Source organism: Rhinopithecus roxellana, chromosome 12, assembly GCF_007565055.1.
Source record: "Rhinopithecus roxellana isolate Shanxi Qingling chromosome 12, ASM756505v1, whole genome shotgun sequence".
NCBI classification, from domain to species: Eukaryota; Metazoa; Chordata; class Mammalia; order Primates; family Cercopithecidae; genus Rhinopithecus; species Rhinopithecus roxellana.
The window spans coordinates 88,903,609-88,924,752 of NC_044560.1; the positions used below are offsets into that span (position 1 = coordinate 88,903,609).

The 21,144-nt window shown below is 42.6% G+C and overlaps 1 protein-coding gene across 1 annotated transcript in view; it reads right to left on the reverse strand.

The window, feature by feature from the left end:
- MTF1 (metal regulatory transcription factor 1) overlaps nt 1-21,144 on the reverse strand; it is a 52,873-nt gene that overhangs the window by 16,445 nt on the left and 15,284 nt on the right. The window contains exons 3-7 of the mRNA XM_030942466.1: nt 15,328-15,566; nt 13,723-13,854; nt 10,738-10,811; nt 10,138-10,274; nt 6,959-7,036 (exon numbers count right to left, since the gene is read on the reverse strand). Of these exons, the coding sequence (XP_030798326.1) occupies nt 6,959-7,036; nt 10,138-10,274; nt 10,738-10,811; nt 13,723-13,854; nt 15,328-15,566 (660 nt within the window). The remainder of the gene's footprint in view (nt 1-6,958; nt 7,037-10,137; nt 10,275-10,737; nt 10,812-13,722; nt 13,855-15,327; nt 15,567-21,144) is intronic.

Consider the following 21,144-nt stretch of genomic DNA (forward strand, 5'->3'; position numbering starts at 1 on the left):
CATAAGAAGCAGAAATTTTGATTTTTACATGAAATCTACTAACTTGTAAAGAAAAGCAAGTACAGCTGACCCTTGAACAACATGTGTTTGAACTGCACAAGTGGACTTACACTTGGACTTTTTTCCACTTCTGTCACCCCTGACACAGCAAAACCAACCCCTCTTCTTCCTTTTCCTCCACCTACTCAATGTGAAGACAATGAGGATGAATCACCTTTACAATGATCTACTTCCACTTAATAAAAAGTAAATTTATTTTCTCTTCTTTGTGATTTTCTTAACATTTTATTTTTTCTAGCTTACTTTAAGAATACAATATGTAATACATATAACATTCAAAATATCTGCTAATCTAAACTGTTTATGTTATCAGTAAGGCTTCCAATCACAGTAGACTAAGGCCATTGCTAGCTCAGTTTTGGGGGAGTCAAAAGTTATATTAGGATTTGGTTGTGCAGGGGGTATGGGTTGGGGGGCCAGCATCCCTAGCCCCTGTGTTGTTCAAAGGTCACATGTAATTGAAAATAACATAAACACACCATATACACCAAACTAAAACCTAATTTTAGGGCAGATCTTGCCCTAGTGACAACTTACATTTCAAGGTCATTTTGCAACAACTCTGCTTCTAGAAGGGAGAACTAAGAAGGATCACTTTGGGATTGGGCAGAAGTGTGGTGACGAGTGGGGCTGTCCACCAATCTAGAAGTGCTCAAAGATTAAATTGCCCACTGGAGCCAAAAGGCAACAATTATTCTCCCCCCACCCCTGGTTACTCCGGCTGGAATGCAGTGGCACAGTCAAATCACTGCAACCTCGAACTCCTGGGCTCAAGATCATCCCCTCGGCATCCCAAGTAGCTGGGACTACAGGCACATGCCACCATGCCTGGCTGCTTTTAAAAATCATTGTTAGTAGGGACAAGGTCCTGCTATGTTGTCCGGCGTGGTCTTGAACTGGCCTCAAGCGGTCCTCCTAAAGCACTGGGATTACAAAGTATGAGCCCCCACCACCAGCTGATGATTCTATTCTAAGTCTATCAGCTGAAGGAGGGGAAATTCAGTGTTTCTTTTTTTTTTTTTTTAGTTCAGTGATCTTGACTGCCAATATGATAGAAGCTGAAGTCAGAAATTATGTGAGGCCAGGCACAGTGGCTCACACCTGTAATCCCAGCAGTTTGGGGGGCTGAGGCAGGCAGATCACTTGAGGTCAAGTGTTCAAGACCAACCTGACCAACATGTTGAAACCCCGTCTCTACCAAAAATACAAAAATTAGCTGAGCATGGTGGTGTGTGCCTCAAATCCCAGCTACTCAGGAGGCTGAGGCAGGAGAATCACTTGCACCTGGGAAGCGGAGGTTGCAGCGAGCCGAGATCAAGTCACTGCACTCCAGCCTGGGTGATGGAGTGAGATTCCATCTCAAATCTATGTGGGACAACTTCCAGCTTCCAGTCCAGACAGAGTTAAAACTCATAGGCCAATAGTGTGACCTTCAAATTTTCATTGTGACACAAAGTAAGAAATACATTTTACACTGTATATACATATATTCTTCATATTATATACATATCCATATATGTAACTGAAACAGGTCTATGAAACAGATCTTATCCTTACTATGTGCAATGTCCTCTGATTTTTGTTCTATTCTATTGATGTCTTTGAAATGCTGATTGTAAACCACTATTTTAAAACCCAATAAAAAGGTGCAATCCAGTTTGAAAAATAGTTGACTAAAAACTACCATTGAGCATAAGCTTTGCAACCTCCTCAGTTATTATTATTATTATTATTATTATTTTTTTTTTTTTTTTTTTTTTTTTTTTTGAGCTGGAGTCTCGCTCTGTTACCCAAGCTGGAGTGCAGTGGCGCAATCTTGGCTCACTGCAAGCTCCGCCTCCCAGGTTCACGCCATTCTCCTGCCTCAGCATTCCGAGGAGCTGGGACTACAGGCACCTGCCACCACGCCCAGCTAATTTTATTTTTTGTATTTTTAGTAGAGACGGGGTTAGCTGTGTTAGCCTCGTTAACCATGACACAGTGTTCACTGTGTTAGCCAAAACGGTCTCGATCTCTCATCATCTACTGGCCTTGGCCTCCCAAAGTGCTGGGATTACAGGTGTGAGCCACCGTGACCGACCACAGTTATTATTTTTGTTCTGTTTATAAATCATTATAGGTAGTAACATAATTAAAAAGGAATGAGCTGGCTGGGCACGGTGGCTCAAGCCTGTAATCCCAGCACTTTGGGAGGCCGAGACGGGCGGATCACAAGGTCAGGAGATCGAGACCATCCTGGCTAACACAGTGAAACCCTGTCTCTACTAAAAAATACAAAAAACTAGCCAGGCATGGTGGTGGGCACCTGTAGTCCCAGCTACTCAGGAGGCTGAGGCAGGAGAATGGCGTAAACCCGGGAGGCGGAGCTTGCAGTGAGCCGAGATCCGGCCACTGCACTCCAGCCTGGGTGACAGAGCGAGACTCCTTCTCAAAAAAAAAAAAAAAAAAAAAAAGGAATGAGCTATATTTGGCAATGATATTAGGTTGGTGCAAAAGTATTTGCAGTTTTTGCCATCACTTTCAACGGCAATTACTTTTGACCAACCTAATCCCTCAATAATACTAGGGAGAAGAAAAGGAATGGGCTGTGTGCCTCCAAAACATATGTACAAAAATGTTCACAGCAGCACTATTCATAATGGCTCCAAACTAGAAACTATCCAAATGCCCAACAGGAGAAAGAACAAATATTGGTATATTCATTTAGTGTATTGTGGTATATTCACTTAGTGTAATATTGCTCAACAACAAGAATGAATGACCTGTAACTGTATGTAAGAATATGGCTTAATTTCTTAAACACAATATTATAAGAAGAAAAGGCAGACATAAACAAGTATATGAGTCCAATCATAAAAGCATAAAAAAAAAAAAAAACAGGAAAAACTAATCTTAGTTGTTAGAAATCAGAATAGTGGTTATCTGCAGGGAGAGATCATAGTTTTTGGGGGTATGTGGTAGGGGGGCCTCTGGGGTGCTGGGAATGTTCTTTCGTTTGTTTATTTTATTTTGTTTTGTTTTGAGACGGAGTTTCCCTCTTGTCGCCCAGGCTGGAGTGCAATGGCACGATTTCAGCTCACTGCAACCTCTGCCTCCAGGGTTCAAGCGATTCTCCTGCCTCAGCTTCCCAAGTAGCTGGGATTACAGGCGCCCGCCACCACGCCTGGCTAATTTTTGTATTTTTAGTAGAGACGGAGTTTAGCCATGTTGGCCAGGCTGGTCTCGAACTCCTGACCTCAGGTGATCCGCCCACCTCAAATTCCCAAAGTGTTGGGATTACAGGCGTAAATCACCATGCCTGGCTGGGAATGTTCTTTTTAATTGGGGTGCTGGTTACATGGGTGTGATGAATTGTGATGATTCATCAAGCTGTACATTTATAATACATGTGCTTTTCTGTATGTATATTATACTACAATAAAAAGCTTGTTAAAATTTAAAAAAAGGAAAATGCTGAATGAAACCCCTGCCAAGCTTCAGGGCAAAAACGCTGGGATCAGAGTGGGTAGGAACAACTTCCACAAGTAGAGAAGACAAGAACAGGCTGAGCTTTCCAGGCCTGCAGCAAGGAGCAAAGAGCAAAGAAGAGGAGAATACAGGTAACTGTCTGGGACTAGGATGGAGGATCCTGGAGCTGAGCAGCCAAAAGGCTTTGAGAAGGCCATTCCCTGGCACCTTCAACCCTCCTCTAACAAAAGAGCTGAGCAAACCAAAGTTCATTTCTAGGACATGCATACAAAAGGGCTGCTCAGAAACCCATAAAATCATTATCTCATATAAATTTACTATTTGATTTTAACAAGTCCTGATTCTTTTTTTTTTTTTTTTTTTTTGAGACAGGGTCTTGCTCTGTTGCCCAGGCTGGAATGCAGTGGTATGATCATGGCTCACTCCAGGGCTCAAACAATCCTCTTGTCTCAGCCTGCCAAATAGCTGGGACCATACCAGCTAATATTTTATTTTTACTAGAGATGAGGTCTCATTGTGTTGCCCAGATTGATCTCAAACTCCTGGGCTCAAGCCATCCACCCCTCTGCTTCCCAAAGTGCTGGGATTACAGGCATGAGCCATTGCACATGTCCCTAATTTTTTTTTTCAAGCAAAGAAAAATTAATCCTATTGCTTCAAGGAATTGTGGCCTTAATTTGAAAGGCTAAAATCAATTTCTACATCTGAGATAAACACTGGGTACCAGGAGCATAATCTATAATTAAACCCCAAGGGATAGTGCTCTTGATTATATAAATTGTGACAGGAAAGGCTTCCCTTTTTTATAAGTACTTGGTGTCCCCTTATGCCAGGGTATTTTCCTGGTGACCCTAGGGCTCCAGAAAGCTCCATAGTTATATGTCATAGTCTTGGCCAGAGAATAGACTCCTAAGCTATTTAACACAGTTACATGTTAAAGGGATATTATTCTCAGAAATCTTAGGCTGGGTAGCTTAGAGGGCATCTAGGCCACCTAGTACAGAAATTTCTTTTAGAACATTAGTTGTGAAACAGGAATATGCATAAAAATCATATGATGTACCCATTTAATCTTTTTATCTTTGTTCTTTAGATTGGTTCATTTATATTGACCGACCTTCAACTTAACTGATTCTTTCTTCTGTCATTTCCAATCTGCTGTTAAGCCCCATCCAGTAAATTATTTCAGCTATATTTTTCCATTTTAGATTTCCATTTGGTACATTTTTTAACAGTTTCTATTACTCTGCTGAGATTTCCTATTTGTTCAATAATTACAAGCACACCCTTTATGTCCTTGAGCATATAATAGCTCTTAAAAATCCTTGTCCCATAAAAAAATAAAAAATAAAAAATAAATCCTTGCCTGTTAATTTTAACATTAGATGGGTCATCTTGGGGTCCACCTCCACAGATTACCTTTTCTCTTGTGGAGGGATCACGTTTTCCTGCTTCTTCACGTGTTTACTAATTTGGGATTCCTCTGAACACTGCAAATGATATACTTTAGATCTAGACTCTGAACTCTGTTACACTTCTTAGAAGAGTGTTGACTTGTTTGTCCCAATATTCCATTAAGTTCATCTCCCTTGCAGTGGATGCAGCTGTAATCTTTGTGTAGTTTTTTAGCCTTGGCTGGGCTGCTTAAGAGTCTATCACACACATCCATGATGCAGGGTTCAGCCAGAGATTTGGAGAGAGTTTATACACAGAACTTGGGGCTCCCCTTTCGTGACTCTTTCCTTTCCAGGTTACCTGCCTTCACTTTCCAGGTACTGTGGCCATTCTGAACGCTGTCCTCTGGTTATTCAAGCCAGTAATATTGAGTTTTTATTAGTTTGGCTGCCTCGTTGGGTGCCAACTGGGGCTTGCCCAAGGTGGATAAGCCATAAAACTTGCAAGCCTACCCTATGCCTTTACTATCTTCCAAGCAATCCCTTCTTCCAAGGTTACCTCTGCTTGCTATTGGTTGCTCACCAGTGCCTTTCCACAGTAGTTTTTATATTTTGTCTAGAATTTTCAGCTGTTTTCTATGGAAGAGTTGGTCTCATAAGAACAACTCTGTCACTACCAGAAGGAGAATTACACCTTGTCATGTTTACATAAAAATGCAGACTCAGATGCCACGATCAGACATGCTGACTCAGCAGGCTTCGAGGAGGCACAACAACCTACAACTTTAGAAGTGCTGTTGTTGACTCCACTAACCACACACTGAAAAAAACACTTTTTCACAGCATTCCTGAATCATTCAGTCTCTGTTCAAATACTTCCCATCACATTTATTCATTATGCACATATCACAGAAAATCTAGCCTATATTTACTTACCAGGAAAAACGACAACAAAAAACCCGAACTCAAAATTAGTGTTAGCAATACTGTAAAACTCTCGCGTTCAACATGGAGGATGCTGCATAAGCTCAGACTCAATGCATTGGTTTGTAAGTTGCATCATGGAGCCATGGGAATGGCAGTCAAATTTCCTAACAGCTTGAAATCAAAGCAATCAGATTAAGATAAAGTGGGTTTGTCCTTCAGCAGATAGAGACCTGTATATGTGTAAGAGGTTTCTTCAAAAAGTTAATAAACTTAAAGAAGGGAAATTTTTCTCTCCCCATGGCAGAGAAAAAAAATAAGTAAAATTAAAATTAAAAAGGAAAAAGGAAAAAGACCAAGCCAGGTCACATAGATAGGGTTTGAAAAAGTCCAGAAACTAGAATTCTGGTTATGTCTTACACTACTAGACTTCCTCAAGGAAGTTCCTCAAGGACAAACTATACCAACATTTTTTACTACTGTAAGCTCAGTACTGGCATAGTGCCTGGTCAATACATATTTGCTAAATGAGTTAAAAAAGAAATTTTCTGGGGCCAGGAGGTTACGAAGTGAGTGACCTGGGTCAAAAGGAATGAGGCATCAGAGAGTACAGCCTCTCCTAATAGAACTCTTATCAGGAGGCTGGGCATGGTGGCTCATGCCTGTAATCCCAGCACTCTGGGAGGCTGAGGCAGGTGGATCATGAGGTCAGGAGATTGAGACCATCCTGGCTGACACAGTGAAACCCCGTCTCTATTTAAAATACAAAAAATTAGCTGGGCACGGTGGCGGGTGTCTGTAGTCCCAGTTACTCGGAAGGCTGAGGCAAGAGAATGGCGTGAACCTGGGAGGCGGAGCTTACAGTGAGCGGAGATCACGCCACACACCACTGCACTCCAGCCTGGGCGAAAGACCGAGATTCCATCTCAAAAAAAAAAAAAAAAAAAAAGAACTCTTATCAGGAGAAGAAGAAAAAAATCCTACATGGTCAGTAACTAAACACAATTAAACCTAGAAAACTTCAAAGACTGGCCAGCCTCAATTTTCCCACCAAAGGGAGTGCTTAATTCTTGCCCTTATTTTTCTAGCACTGGTTTTACAGATACACTTACCGTACTGGAATTTTCTCGCAATTCAGAATCTGTGGACAGAAGGCTCAAGTCACTTAGACAAAGTGAGTGATTTGTATCCTGTAAAAGAGAAAAAATTCTAATTGAGTAATAAAAATCAGGATTTACAGTGGCATATCATGTAACAAAACACTTGATTACAAAGTCCCTAATGTTCCACATGTCTACATGTGTTATATGAAGAAGTTTAAGCCAACCAAAGCAAGGGCTAAGTGAATTAGTTCAATTTGTTTTAAATTATACTTTAAGTTGTAGGGCACATGTGCACAATGTGCAGGTTTGTTACATATGTATACACACGCCATGTTGGTGTATTGCACCCATTAACTCATCATTTACATTAAGTATATCTCCTAATGCTATCCTCCCTGCTTCCCCCACCCTGTGAATTACTTAATTTTTTAAAATCCTGATATTCTTAGAAGAATATCTTACATTTCTTAAACATTATTAATAAAGAGTTTTAGAGGCTGGGTATGGTGGCTCATGCCTATAATCCCAGCAATTTGGGAGGCCGAGGCGGGTGGATCACGAGGTCAGGAATTTGAGACCAGCCTGGCCAACATAGTGAAACCCCGTCTCTACTAAAAACACAAAGAATTAGCCAGGCGCAGTGGTGTGTGCCTGTAATCCCAGCTACTTGGGAGGCTGAGGCAGGAGAATCACTTGAACCCAGGAGGCGGAGGTTGCAGTGAGCCGAGAGCAGGCCACTGCACCCCAGCCCAGATGACAATGCGAGACTCCATCTCAAAAAAAAAAAAGAGTTTTAGGCTGGGCGCGGTGGCTCAGGCCTGTAACCCCAGCACTTTGGGAGGCTGAGGCAGGTGGATCACGAGGTCAGGAGTTTGAGACCAGCCTGGCTAACATGGGGAAACCCTGTCTCTACTAAAACTACAAAAATTAGCCAGGTGTGGTGGCAGGCACCTGTAATCCCAGCTACTCGGGAGGCTGAGGCAGGAGAATCACTTGAACCTGGGCGGCAGAAGTTGCAGTGAGCCAAGATCATGCCACTGCACTCCAGCATGGGCAACAAGAGTGAGACTCTGTCTCAAAAAAGAAAAATAATAATAATGAAGAGTTTTAGTATTATCTCATGACTAAGGTTCCAGAGTAACAAACCTATAATAATGTGAAATTAATACTATCTGTATACCTGGTCTCATGATTTACAGTGATTTCACATGACCTCATTTGCCATTCATATAAACCTTGGAAGTATTATTCTATATCCCTGTTTTTTATTCTTTTTGTAACAAATTGCCACAAACTTATATTCCCATTTTAAATATGAGAAAACTGATGCTCAGACAGTGGGAATGAAGTGCCCCAAAACACACAGCTAATTAGCAGAAGACAAATCCAGTGCTTCTGACTGAAAAGTCAATGGTCCTTCCACCACTGTGTTTCCCACATGGACACCGAAGGGCTCCTTACTCAGAGTGGTACCTGGGATTTAGAATTCAAATTCCACTGCCCAGGCTAAGTGAACTCTGGAGTCCCAGAACGCCAGTCACAATTCACACTTTAGGTGGTAGCCCTGCTTACCTCAGGTACTCCTATTCATGCACACACTCAACAAACATTCGTAATGCATCTACTATGCATAAACACTGTTCCAGGCCCAGGGACACAATAATGAACAAACTAAAGTCCTGCCCCCATAAAGCTTACGTTCTAGTGGAGAGAGAGGACAAAAAAACAAATAACTATACAGTGTGCGAGAGGATAAGAGAGGATAAGTGTTATGGAGAGTAAGGGCAGTAGGGAACTCTGGGATAGGAGTTTCTCTTTCACTGGGTGGTTAGGGAAGCTCTCTTAGGTAAGTGGCATTTGAGTAGAGAGTGAAGGAAAGAGGGTATCAACCACGCACGTATCTAGAGAAGACGTTCCAAGCAGAGGGTACAGCAAGTATAAAGGCCTAGGGGTAGGAGTGGGCACTCCTTGGTTCAAGAAACCACAAAGAGGACCATATGGCTGAAGTGAGAGGAAGAAAAGTAGGCTGGGCACAGTGGCTCACACCTGAATCCCAGTGCTTTGGGAGGCCAAGGTAGATAGATCACTTAAGCTCAGGAGTGCAACACCAGCCTAGGTAACATGGTGAAGACCCCATCTCTACAAAAAATACAAAAAATACCCGGGCGTGGTGGGGCATGCCTGTGGTCCCAGCTATTTGGGAGGATCCCTGAGCCAGGGAGGTGGAGGTCACAGTGAGCAGAGATCACACCACTGCACTCCAGCCTACATGACAGAGCAAGACGCTGTTTCAAATAAAATAAAATAAAATAAAATAAAATAAAATAAAAAAAAAAGAGAGGTAGATGAGATCAGAGAAGCAACCAGGCCACAATGTGTAGGGCCCGGTAGCCTACTATAAAGACTCTGACTTTTACTTCAAGTGACACATACAAGAAGCTACTGGAGTCCAGGTGGGGTGGTTCATACCTGTAATCCCAGCACACTGGGAGGTCGAGACAGGAGGCGGGGCGGGGGTGGGGGTGGGGAAAGGGAAAGACTGCTTGGACCTCACCTCTATGTTAAAATAATTTTTTAAAATCTATGAAAATAAATAAAAATTTAAAAAGCTACTGAGGGTTATGAGCAGAGGACAGACAGTATCTGCTTTATAGTTCAGAAAGATCTCTCTGGCTAATATATGTAGACCAGTCTGTTGTGGAGTAGACAGAAGAGGGGGAAAAGGTCCTAAGAAGCTCACGTAACAGGTTATTGCAATAATCCAGGCAAAAAGACAATAGTAGACTGAATAAAGTAATCAGAAGAAGTGATCGGATTCTAGATAAATTATCAAGGATGAGCTGGCAGACTTTGCTGGTGGATGTGGAGTGTGAGGGGAAAAAGAGTCAAGAATGACTATAAGATTTTTGGCCTCTGCCACTAGAAAACCAGAGCCGCCATTTACCAAGATGAGGAAGACTGCAGGAAGAACAGGTTTGAACATGTTAAGTTTGACAAGAGTAGATGATATCTGGGTGGAGACGTTGAGTAGGTGGTTAAATACACAAGTCAAGACACTGATCTTGACCCTGACTTCTTCCCTCTCACTAACAGATATACAGAGAAGATATTTTAACCTTTGATTGTGATACACAAACAACTGTTGATGTTCTGTGGTACCCAGATCAAGAGACAAAAACACTACACACCTCTGATCCATTGTGTTGTGTAAGTGTACTGTATGAGGGTCCTTTGTTATCATGACCTTTCATGTGACTTTTGAGACTGTATTGAGTGCTGAATGTTTTCTCACAGCCATTACTGGGGCAGAAGAAGGGTCTTTCACCTGCAAGAATAACAAAGTCGTGTTAATTTACCATAAAGTCATTTCACTGGATTAAGAAATCTGCCTTTTCCTAACAGAGGTAAATATTTTTAAGAAACTTTGGCTAACAGTTGTTAAAAGTTGAATAAATTACACATTAATCATCTCAGTCCTAAAACTCAATGCAGAGCAAAGCACTGGGAATGACTGCTGCTGGGAAGTTTAAAGAGAAGATTTGTTTCTCACAGGTTGTTTTTTTAGCGTGTCTCTGTATTGGTTTCATTTCCTAAGGTTGAATACCTGAGGTCCGCCTCTGAAAGAAACCCAAACACTCTAGGTAAGGCTGAGCTAATTAGGCTCATCTGAATATATACAGAATCTATGTCTCTGTATATCCACCTAGCTCTACAGGTCTCAATGGAAAACTGATAGTTACAGGCTTGATGAATGTTAAAATAAAAAATAAAAATTGGCCCAAACTCACCAGTATGTGTACGAACGTGAGTTTTAAGGTGGTGACTTGCTGCAAATGCTTTTCCACAGCCATCGTGATCGCACCTAAATTTGTTAAGGAAAGAGTAACAGGAGTAATTAGCTAATAGACCTTTATCCTGAACATCTTTTTTTTTTTTTTTTTTTTTTGAAACCAAGTCTTGCTCTGTCCCCCAGGCTGCAGTGCAGTGGCACAATCTCGGCTCCCCGCAAGCTCTGCCTCCTGGGTTCACACCATTCTCCTGACTCAGCCTCCTGAGTAGCTGGGACTACAGGCACCCAACCACCACGCCTGGCTAATTTTTTGTATTTTTAGCAGAGACAAGGTTTCACTGTGTTAGCCAGGATGGTCTCGATCTCCTGGCCTTGTGATCTGCCCACCTTGGCCTCCCAAAGTGCTGGGATTACAGGCGTGAGCCACCGCACCCGGCCTCTGAACATCTCTTATAAATACAAACTAAAACAAATATTCAGAACACTAAGATCAGATCAATGACACTGGTTTTAAAGAATGGGAATGACGAGAGGTCCTTGAAAAAGTAAGGTGGCATATCTGGGATCAGAGGGAACTGAGAGCCCAGGATAAGTATTTCTCGTCCTACAGGTAAGGCCCAAGTTGAGAGCCCTGACAACAAAAGTCTTTTGATGAATTACTTAAGAGACCTCTACTGACAGTGCCAGTCCATATGAAAAATCTGCCAGTGGAACATTAGGAATATCAAGAGTGAGCAAAGTGGCTCTCAAATATGCACATGGCTTGAAATGTAAGAACAAAATCAATCAATCAGAAGATAGGCTCAAGTAACTTATGTATAATCTTGTGTGTTGAGATCTACTTCATTCTCTTTTACTCTTGATAACCAAAGCTAAAAGGAATCTTTCCCTCCTCAGAACTCCTAAGGCATTTCTTTACATTTCTTTTATGGCATCTCTCATTTCCAATCTTATTTTCTCTGTAGATACATCTGGTATCTGCTCTCCTAGAGTGTAAACTACTTGAGTACAGGATCCACGTAGCTCTTTCTGTAGCTCCTGCACATAGCAGACATTCCTTAATTACTTACATGAATGAATGCGTTTTCTTATAAACCAAAATATTTTATTTCTTTAAATAGAAAGCTTCTCTAGAGCATTTTCATTTTTAATTACATATAATCATCTTCATGTCTAAAGTCTCATTGAATATTCAAGAAAAATTCAGTTTTAATCATCACAAAAAGAAATGCATGTGACTGGATAGCAATCAGAGTCCTCTCAGCAGCCTATGGGGTGGGGATGGGGAGGGAATAACCTAAGTTTCACAGCATCCATCTGTAGAGTAACCAATTACAATCTAACTACTCTTGCCCTTAAAGGGATCATGACTCAGGAATACATTTGTAACTTAAAAACACAATTCCTTTTTTTTCTGAGACATGATCTCTCTCTGTTGCCCAGGCTGGAGTGTAGTGGCATAACCACGGCTGACTACAGCCTTGGCCTCCCTGGCTCAAGCGATCCTCCCACCTCAGCCTCCTAAATAGCTGGGACCACAGGCATGCGCCACCACTCCCAACTAATTTTAAAAATTTTGTAGAGTTGGGATCTCACTATGTTGCCCAAGCTGGTCTCAAACTCCTGGGCTCAAGTGATCCTCCCATCTCAGTCTCCCAGAGTGCTGGGATTACAGATATAAGCCACCACGCCCAGCTCACAATTACATTTGATTGGCATCTAAGAGTTGACTGTCCCTAAGACTTTTTGTTTCTAAGTACTCTGATAAAATGAGTGGTTGAAGAAGGAACAGGTAGCATATTTAATGCCTTGAATATAACTGTGATATCCCCTGACAAAATTCAAATACATTATTATTTTTATTTATTTATGTTTTTTGAGAGAGTCTCACTCTGTCATCTAGGCTGGAGTGCAATGGCTCAATCTCAGTTCACCAGATTGCAGTGGAGAACCTCCGCCTCTCTGGTTCCAGCAATTCTCCTGCCTCAGCCTCCAGTATAGCTGGGACTATAGGCACGTGCCACCACACCTGGCTGATTTTTGTAGTTTTAGTACAGATGGGGTCTCCCCATGCTGCCCAGGCTGGTCTTAAACTCCTAACCTCAAGTGATCCACCTGCCTCGGCCTCCCAAAGTGCTGGAATTACAGGCGTAAGCCACTATGCCCGGCCTCAAAGACGTTGTTTATGGTCAGTTTTCGGCAATACATCTATCTATATTACATTTAGGGGAAATCCTTACAAACTGATTATCTCATTTAAAATGTCATCTAATCATCCCAAAGCTGATTTTGAACACCTATTAAATGCCCAGAATCATGTTATATACTATGAGCAGAGAAAAAAGTATATAACCAAAGTCGCTCCTTCAAGTTTATAGTACGTGTATCTATTTGATATACATATGTTGACATATATGAATAAAAATGGATGCTCCTATATGTTTGTGTATACACACGAGATATTATTACAAAGCAACTTGAACAAGTAACAACTGCACCACTAAGCTAAGCATCCCTACCTCTCATTTCCTCTCTTGTCTCCTCATCCCCTCCCCTCCTTGATTCTTAGGTATCCCTCCTCTGGGCTCAAAGCACTTTGGCCATCTTGCAGCCTCAGACATTATCCACAAATTTTGTGGGTTTTTTGTCACCAAAGGTTCTTAAGAAGAAGGCCTGCTTCTGAGTAATTCTCTAGCACTAACAAAAGTACCTACCACATAAGTGAGTTTCAACAAATGCTTCTTGGAAATAAATGGAAACAATGAGGCAGAAAGGCCATCATCCACAGAGTGAGGATGTTCTTGGACTCCATCAGCACCCCTCTAATCTGCAGTGGTTGGTTACAGCTATCCTGGGGTGAGCTAACACTGCCAAAGAAAGAGCTAGTAAAGGGAGTTTTCTTTCTCTTTTGAAAAATTTCAGAGTGTATCAAGACCCCCAGCTGAAACCCGGTCAGTGACAAATAGCAAACAGTAAGACCTACCGAAATGGCTTTTCCCCTGTATGGGTTCGAATGTGCTTCCTCAGATCACTGAGTGTGGTGAAGTATTTGCTGCAGCCTTCAGATTCACAGTTAAATGTTTTCCCTGTGTGAAGCCTCTGATGTGCTTTCAGCCTGCAAAATATTCCAGAGAAATTCCCTTTGTCATAAAATTCTTTTTTTTTTTTTTTTTTTTTGAGATGGAGTTTCGCTCGTGTCGCCCAGGCTGGAGTGCAATGGCACAGTCTCAGCTCACTGCAACCTCCTCCTCCTGGGTTCAAGCGATTCTCCTGCCTCAGCCTCCCAAGTAGATGGGATTATGGGAGCCCACCACCATGCCCGGCTAATTTTTGTATTTTTAGTACAGACGGGTTTCACAGTGTTGGCCAGGCTGGTCTCGAACTCCTGACCTCAGGTGATCCACCTGCCTCGGGCCTCCCAAAGTGCTGGGATAACAGGCGTGAGCCACCGTGCCCGGCCTCCCTCTGTCATAAAGTTCTACAGAGCCTCCCCATGCCAGCTTAATGTGCTTCAGGATCAAGTGTGTAAGAATTCCATACCCATAACATATTAGTATCCAACATATTTTGCCCCAAAAGAAATGCAGAGAATAGCATAGTGATATGAGTGTGACTCTGGAGACTGACTTCCTGGGATTCAAATTCTGACCCCACAACCTGCTTGGATGGAGAAACCTGAGCTAGTTATAGAACCCCTCTGTGCTTCCACTTACTTATCAGCTGCTGTGGGGACTAGCGCTTAGAATCATGCCTAGCACACAGTGAGTACTTTTTAAGTGTTAACTATTGTTATTTCTATTACTTTATACTCAGTACTGAAGACTATTAAGTCTCCTGATACAAACATGAAAAAGAGAATTGGCTACTGAATGGGCCACTCCCCATTTCTCAGGATAGAAAAGTCCTTCAAGCTGAGGTAGGACAGAAGCCTTAGTACAAAGATCCTGAGCCATGGGGAGATAGTACTGTATGCCAAGCACTGAAATGCCCAGGCCAGAATGCCGCTCCATGAGATGCAAATCTAAATACAAACGTACTGTCGCTTCTAACCAACCCAAGATACGTTCATCTTTAAGTAACAAGTTTCTAAGGCCGGGAGCCATGGCTCACACCTGTAATCCCAGCACTTTGGGAGGCCAAGGCGGGCGGATCACGAGGTCAGGAGATCGAGACCATCCTGACTAACATGGTGAAACCCCGGCTCTACTAAAAATACAAAAAATTAGCCGGGCTTGGTCGTAGGTGCCTATAGTCCCAGCTACTTGGGAGGCTGAGGCAGGAGAATGGCATGAACCCGGGAGGCAGAGCTTGCAGTGAGCTGAGATTGCACCACTGCACTCCAGCCTGGGCAACAAAGTGAGACTCCATCTCAAAAAAAAAAGAAAATTAACAAGTTTCTCTATTGCATTTTTCAAATTTTTTCTTTCATTTTCTGAGATCTGGCAGAAAGGAATTTTACATAGTTGAACACAGCTGCGGTCTTTTAAAGCCCTGAAAGTGAATAACTCTCCCCTGCAAGGAGAAAGAGCCCTGCAGTCACAACAAGGTCAAGGTCAGAGGCTGGCAGAGCGACGGAGATGAGGCTGACCTGTACAGTGTGTTGAATGCCTTCTCACAGCCCTGCACGTCGCACTCAAATGGCTTTTCCTTCGTGTGCACTCGCACGTGGATCCTGAGGCTGTAAGAGGTAAGGAAGGCTTTGCCACAGCCCTCCTGATTACAGACAAAGGTGTACTCTCCTCGGTGAGTCTTCTGGTGGGTTCGCAGGTTGCCTGCTGTGCTGTAGGTGCGGGGACAGCCCTCAAAGGTACACTGGTACCGCTTTACCTGGCAGACAGAAGACACCTCATCAACAGGACAAAAGAACTGCCTAGGGCTTAACTTTCTGACCCAGAGCTCAGCTCCCAAGAGATGTTGTAGACAATACAAATGGGTTTTCATCATAAACACAGAAAACAGCCTCTAGCAGCAAAGTGAAAAACCTTATTGTTGATCAAATCATACCTGGACAACACATAATGATTTATGGGGAAGAAATAAGTCTATATGTAGATGAATATTCTAAATAAATATAAGAGTGTTTTCAGACTCTATAAACATCTACACACTAAAAGTACACTATACTGTTACAGCTACCTGTATTCAAATAAGATCTTAACTTTGTTTTAAGGCTTGACTAAACACCCTGACCTCCAGAACTACAACTTGATTGACCAATATTAAATTGAGTTTAAAACATCTTGAAATTTACATACTTAACCATCAAACATATTTCCCTAGATCGTTTCCACTGCATATTTTCAAGCCTACAAACTGACAACATATTGCAAATTTCTTGGAAGACTTGGTGATGTGATAATTCTTAAACTGCCAATCTCTTGTTTCCTTTCACCATCAAACTTCTTGAAAGGCGAGTCAATTATTCACCTCATGGTAGAAGGTTAAGAAAAAAAAAAAAGCTGCTTCTCTGACAAATACCAAACGGCAGACGACTCTAGTACAGCGGAGGGCCTGGAATGGGAGGCCCAGCAGCTTCATCACAGACTTTGTTTGGCAGGGATATTGGGGACAGGGTTATGGCTGTGGTTGGCCAGGAGCCAGGGCTGAGGCCATGGAGCTCTCAGAGGCAAGGCTGCGAAAAAGGACTGGACGCACATCACCAAGCTGGGCTGCCTGGTCCAGCACACAAAGATCATATCCCTGGAGAAGATCTAGCTCTTCTCCCTGCCCATCAAGGAGTCTGAGATCATTGACTTTTTGCTGGGGTCACCTCTCAAGGATGAGGTTTTGAAGACTACACCTCTGCAAAAGCAGACCCGCACTGACCAGTACACCAGGTTCAAGGCCATCAGGGATTACAGTGGCCACATCGGTCTGGATGTTCAGTGCTCCAAGGAGGTTGCCAATGTTATCCAAGGGGCCATGATCCTGGTCAAGCTCTCCACTGTTCCTGTTTGGAGAGGCCACTGGGGAACAAGATCAGCAAGCCCCATGCTATCTCTTGCAAGGTGACAGGCTGCTGTGGCTCTGTGCTGGTGCACCTTATCCCTCCCCCACCCCACCTGAGGCACTGGCATCATCTTGGCCCCTGTGCCCAGGAAACTGCTGCTGATGGCTGGTATTAACAACTGCTACACCTCCACCAGGGGCTGCACTGCTACCCTGGACAACTTCACCAAAGCCACCCTTTAGGCCACCTCTAAGACCTATAGCTACCTGACCCCGATCTCTGGAAAAAGACTGTATTTACCAAGTCTCCCTATCAGAAATTCACTGACCACCTCTTCAAGACCCATACCACAGTCTCTGTGCAGAGGACCCAGGCTCCACTGTGGCTGTAACACAGGGATTTTACACAAGAAAAATAAAGTGAAAGAAAGAAAGAAGAAGAAGAAGGAGAAGGAGAAGGACAGAAGAAAAGAAGAAGGAAGAAGGAGAAGAAGGAGAAGAAAGGAGAAGGAGGAGGAGGAGAAGGAGGAGGAGAAGGAGGAGAAGGAGGAGGAGGAGGAGGAGGAGGAGGAGGAGGAAGAGGAAGAGGAAGAAGAACGGGAAGGGGAAGGGGAAAGGGAAAGGGAAGGGGAAGGGGAAGGGGAAGGGGAAGGAGGAGAAGGAGAAGGAGAAGGAGAGGAAGAGGAAGAAGGCAGGGTGTGGTGGCTCATGCTTGTAATCCCATCACTTTGGGAGGCCAAGGCAGGAGGATCACTTGAGACCAGGATTTCAAGACAACTTGGGCAACACAGCAAGACCCTGTCTCTACCAAAAACAAACAAAACCACAAAGTCAGCTGAGTATGGTGACACGCGCCTTATAGTCCCAGCTATTTGGGAAGCTGAGGTAAGATTGCTTGAGCCCAGAAGTTCAAGGTTACAGTGAGCTATGACTGCTACTGCACTCCAGCCTGGTAGACAGAACCAGACCTGACCTCAAAAAAGAAAAAAAAGAGGGAAGAAAAAGTAGATAAACAATAATAAAAATAAAAATATTAATAAAGAAAATCCCAGCCTGGGCAACATGGCAAAACCTCATCTCTACAAAAAACACAAAAGTTAGCCAGGCGTGCTGGCATATGCCTACAGTCCCAGCACTTAGGAGGCTGAGGTGGGAAGATCACTTGAGCCTGGGAGGCTGAGGCTGCAGTGAGCTGTGATCACACCACCGGACTCCAGCCTAGGTGATAGAAAAAATAGTAATAACATTTTGGGCTGATTTAGAAAAGAAAGAAATAAAAGAAAAAAATTGTTTTTAATTAAAAAATGGCAGTTGACATGTGTGCCTCCATTTCCATTAATGCCCATGTATTTCTTAACCAGTTGGCAAGATGGCTTCACTGTATGAAATTATTCTCTTAACTTCCCGGTAGTCAAATTCTTTCATCCTTCCCTATTTTCCTTGACTATTTGCAAACATATCTCATTGATCATGTCCTCAATGTCTGAAAACTTGTCCTTCACAACATAGTAATGCCTTGGGACACTCTTTAACTCCTTCTCTGAGACACTTCTTTCCCTTTACCTCTAAGCGTAGGTGTAACGATTCCAAATTTTGTCTCTCATCTCCCAAATATTCCTCATATCTATACTGATGCAGTAGAAGCACTAGACTTGGCAGCAGAAGACTGAATTCTGGCACTTTTGTTCAACATATATATATGTGTGTGTGTGTATATATGTATATGTATATGTGTGTGTGTGTGTGTGTGTGTGTATATATATATATATTTTTTTTTTTTTTGAGACAGAGAAATCAAAAACAATGATGTTACCGGAGCTAAAGGAAAAAGGGTCTCAAGGAAACATGATCAACATGTTAAATGTCAGAGAAAACAAGGAAGGTAAAGACTGGGGAAGTGACTGGATCCAGCAGCTAGGAATTCACTAATGATTTAGCAAGACTGGTTTCAGCAGACTACTGGGATCAGGGTCCAGATGCAGGTGATTGAATGAAAGGTAAAGTGGAGGTAGAGGCTAGAGATGAAGTACAGCAGCACAAGTGAACTCCTGAGTTGATAAAGTTTTTTTGTTTCTGTTTTTAAGAGACTGGGTCTTTGTTGCCCAGGCTGAAGTGCAGTGGTGTATTCATAGCTCACTGTAACTTTAAACTCCTGGGCTCAAGTGACCCTCCCTCCTCATCCTCCATAGTAGCTGGGACTACAGGCACATGCCACCACACCCAGATGATTTTTAAATGTTTTGCTATGTTGCCCAGGTTGGTCTGGAACTCCTGGCCCCAAGCAATCCTCCCGCCTCGGCATTCCAAAGCGATGGGACTACAGGCTTGAGCCACCACACCTGGCCTGGTTTTTTTTTTTTTTTTAAAGTTAGTCAGTTCTTGAACATATTTGGGGACAGAAAAGTCCTGGAAGAAGAAATTGATGATTTAAGGAGGAAAATGAAGAAGAGAAACATTCAAAAGCTCGGGAGGAGGGGAAAGCCTCAGGTAGGAGAGGGACATTTCGTTTCAGAGAAGAGATCTGAGATAAGGATGACTGTGACTCAAAGATGGACAAAGTTTTCTGTAAAGGGCTAAACAAAAAATAGTTTAGGCTTTGTGGGCCTTATGGTCTGTGTCACTAGTCACCTCTGCATGTTAAAGTAGCAACAGACAATACGTAAATGAACCAGCAAGGCTCTGTTTCAAAAACGTTATTTATGGACATTAAAATTTGAATTTCATATATCATGATATACTCTTTTGATTTAAAAAAAATCATTTAAAAATGTAAAAACCATTCTTAGGCTCAAGGGCTGTGCAAAAACAAGTAACTGGATGGATCTGGCCTGTGGGCCACAGTTTGCTAACCTCTGAAACCTGTGGGAGTAGGGTAGTAGGGAGGGCCCCTACTCCTCCTGTCTCCCTTCCCACCACTCCCCCATCTGTCCAACCCCCATCTGACCTTGTACAAGTCTTTAGGTTCCTTAGTCAAGTGCTCTCACCTGTTCATTGGGTTCTCTTTCCACTGCCACACAGGAGAAGCTCCACAAATATTTGTTAAACTGAATTCCTTATTGAACCACTAATCCAGGCATTCTTCTCATGTCTCAGGACCTAGCTTTGCAGTCATTTGTTGCCAGATTAAGTCTAAAACAGTTTTTCACATATGTCATCTCTCTGCTCAAATGATAAAAGTCCCAATTCCTTCGCCTAACATTCAAAGATCTTTCCAGGGCTTCTTCTGTCTTCTATCACATTACTTGGTAAGCAGCCAAACAGAAGACTCTGTCTAGGCCTATAAGCAACAGTACACTTTTACTCATTTGCAAGACTGATTCCTACTTCCTTGACTTTGTTCTCTCCTTCTCTACTGGAAATGCCTAGATCCTCTCTTCTCTGCTTTTCTGAGTCCTTCTCTTCCTTTAACACAAGCCTCAGGAACTCCAAGCTCCTTCACAATCACTCCATGTCTACATGACAGTGTCCTTCTCTGAATGCCAGTAATATTTACTATACCACTCATCTGACACTTAGTTTATACTATTAATTATCGTCTCATGCATATATTCTGACTTCCCATCAAGACTAAAAACCTCTTTGGTGCTGCCAGATAGAGAATTGAAAACGAACACTCACCACTAAGGAGAACTGGGACTGTGGATGCTGGGATAAAGGAGTCTGCATGTCTCAACCATAAAGCTTACAACAATGCTGAATGATAAGAGCAGAATTTCACTCTTAAGATGCTACAGCTGTTGATACCTTTATACGTAACTGCAACAAATAATTAACTACCCCATCCTGTCTCCCTGACCCGCCAAACTCTGCTCCCATCCAGGTTTTTTCACTTGCACAATTCAGGCTTCCACTAAATGACCCTTCCTCTAGGAACTCTTCCTCATTGACCCTTACTTCTATCCCAAACTAGAATAGGTATCCTAATTACAGGTTTTCAGGGTTTTCTGTAAAGCACATGATACAATTAAGATGCCATAATTACATGATTAAACCATTCACATCATTATGTTTCATGGTAGGCACAACAGTATCTGAAAAACAACAGGCACTAAATAAATATTTGTCCAATTAAATGAATGAATAGCTACTTCCCAGCTGGACTGTAAGCTCCATGAGAGCAGGGACCACGTTTATCCTGTTCACTGACACAACTTCCGGGACCAGCCTTGTGGAGAAGTGGTGCTTGATTTACATTTTCTGAATGAATGAACAAATGAACAAAACCAGTGGGACTGAAAAGGTAGTGACAAGGACAAGTGACATGTGACAAAGGAACAGTTTCAAGGAGAATGGTCAAGTAGGTCAAATGTAGCAGAGATGATTGATAAAATACCTCTTGGATTTAGCTGACTCACAAAGTCATAATTGCTTCAGCACAACTAGCTTCACTGGAGTGGTAGGAACAGAAGTGAGAATGTAAGACAATGAATATCAACTACACTTTCCAGAAACTTGG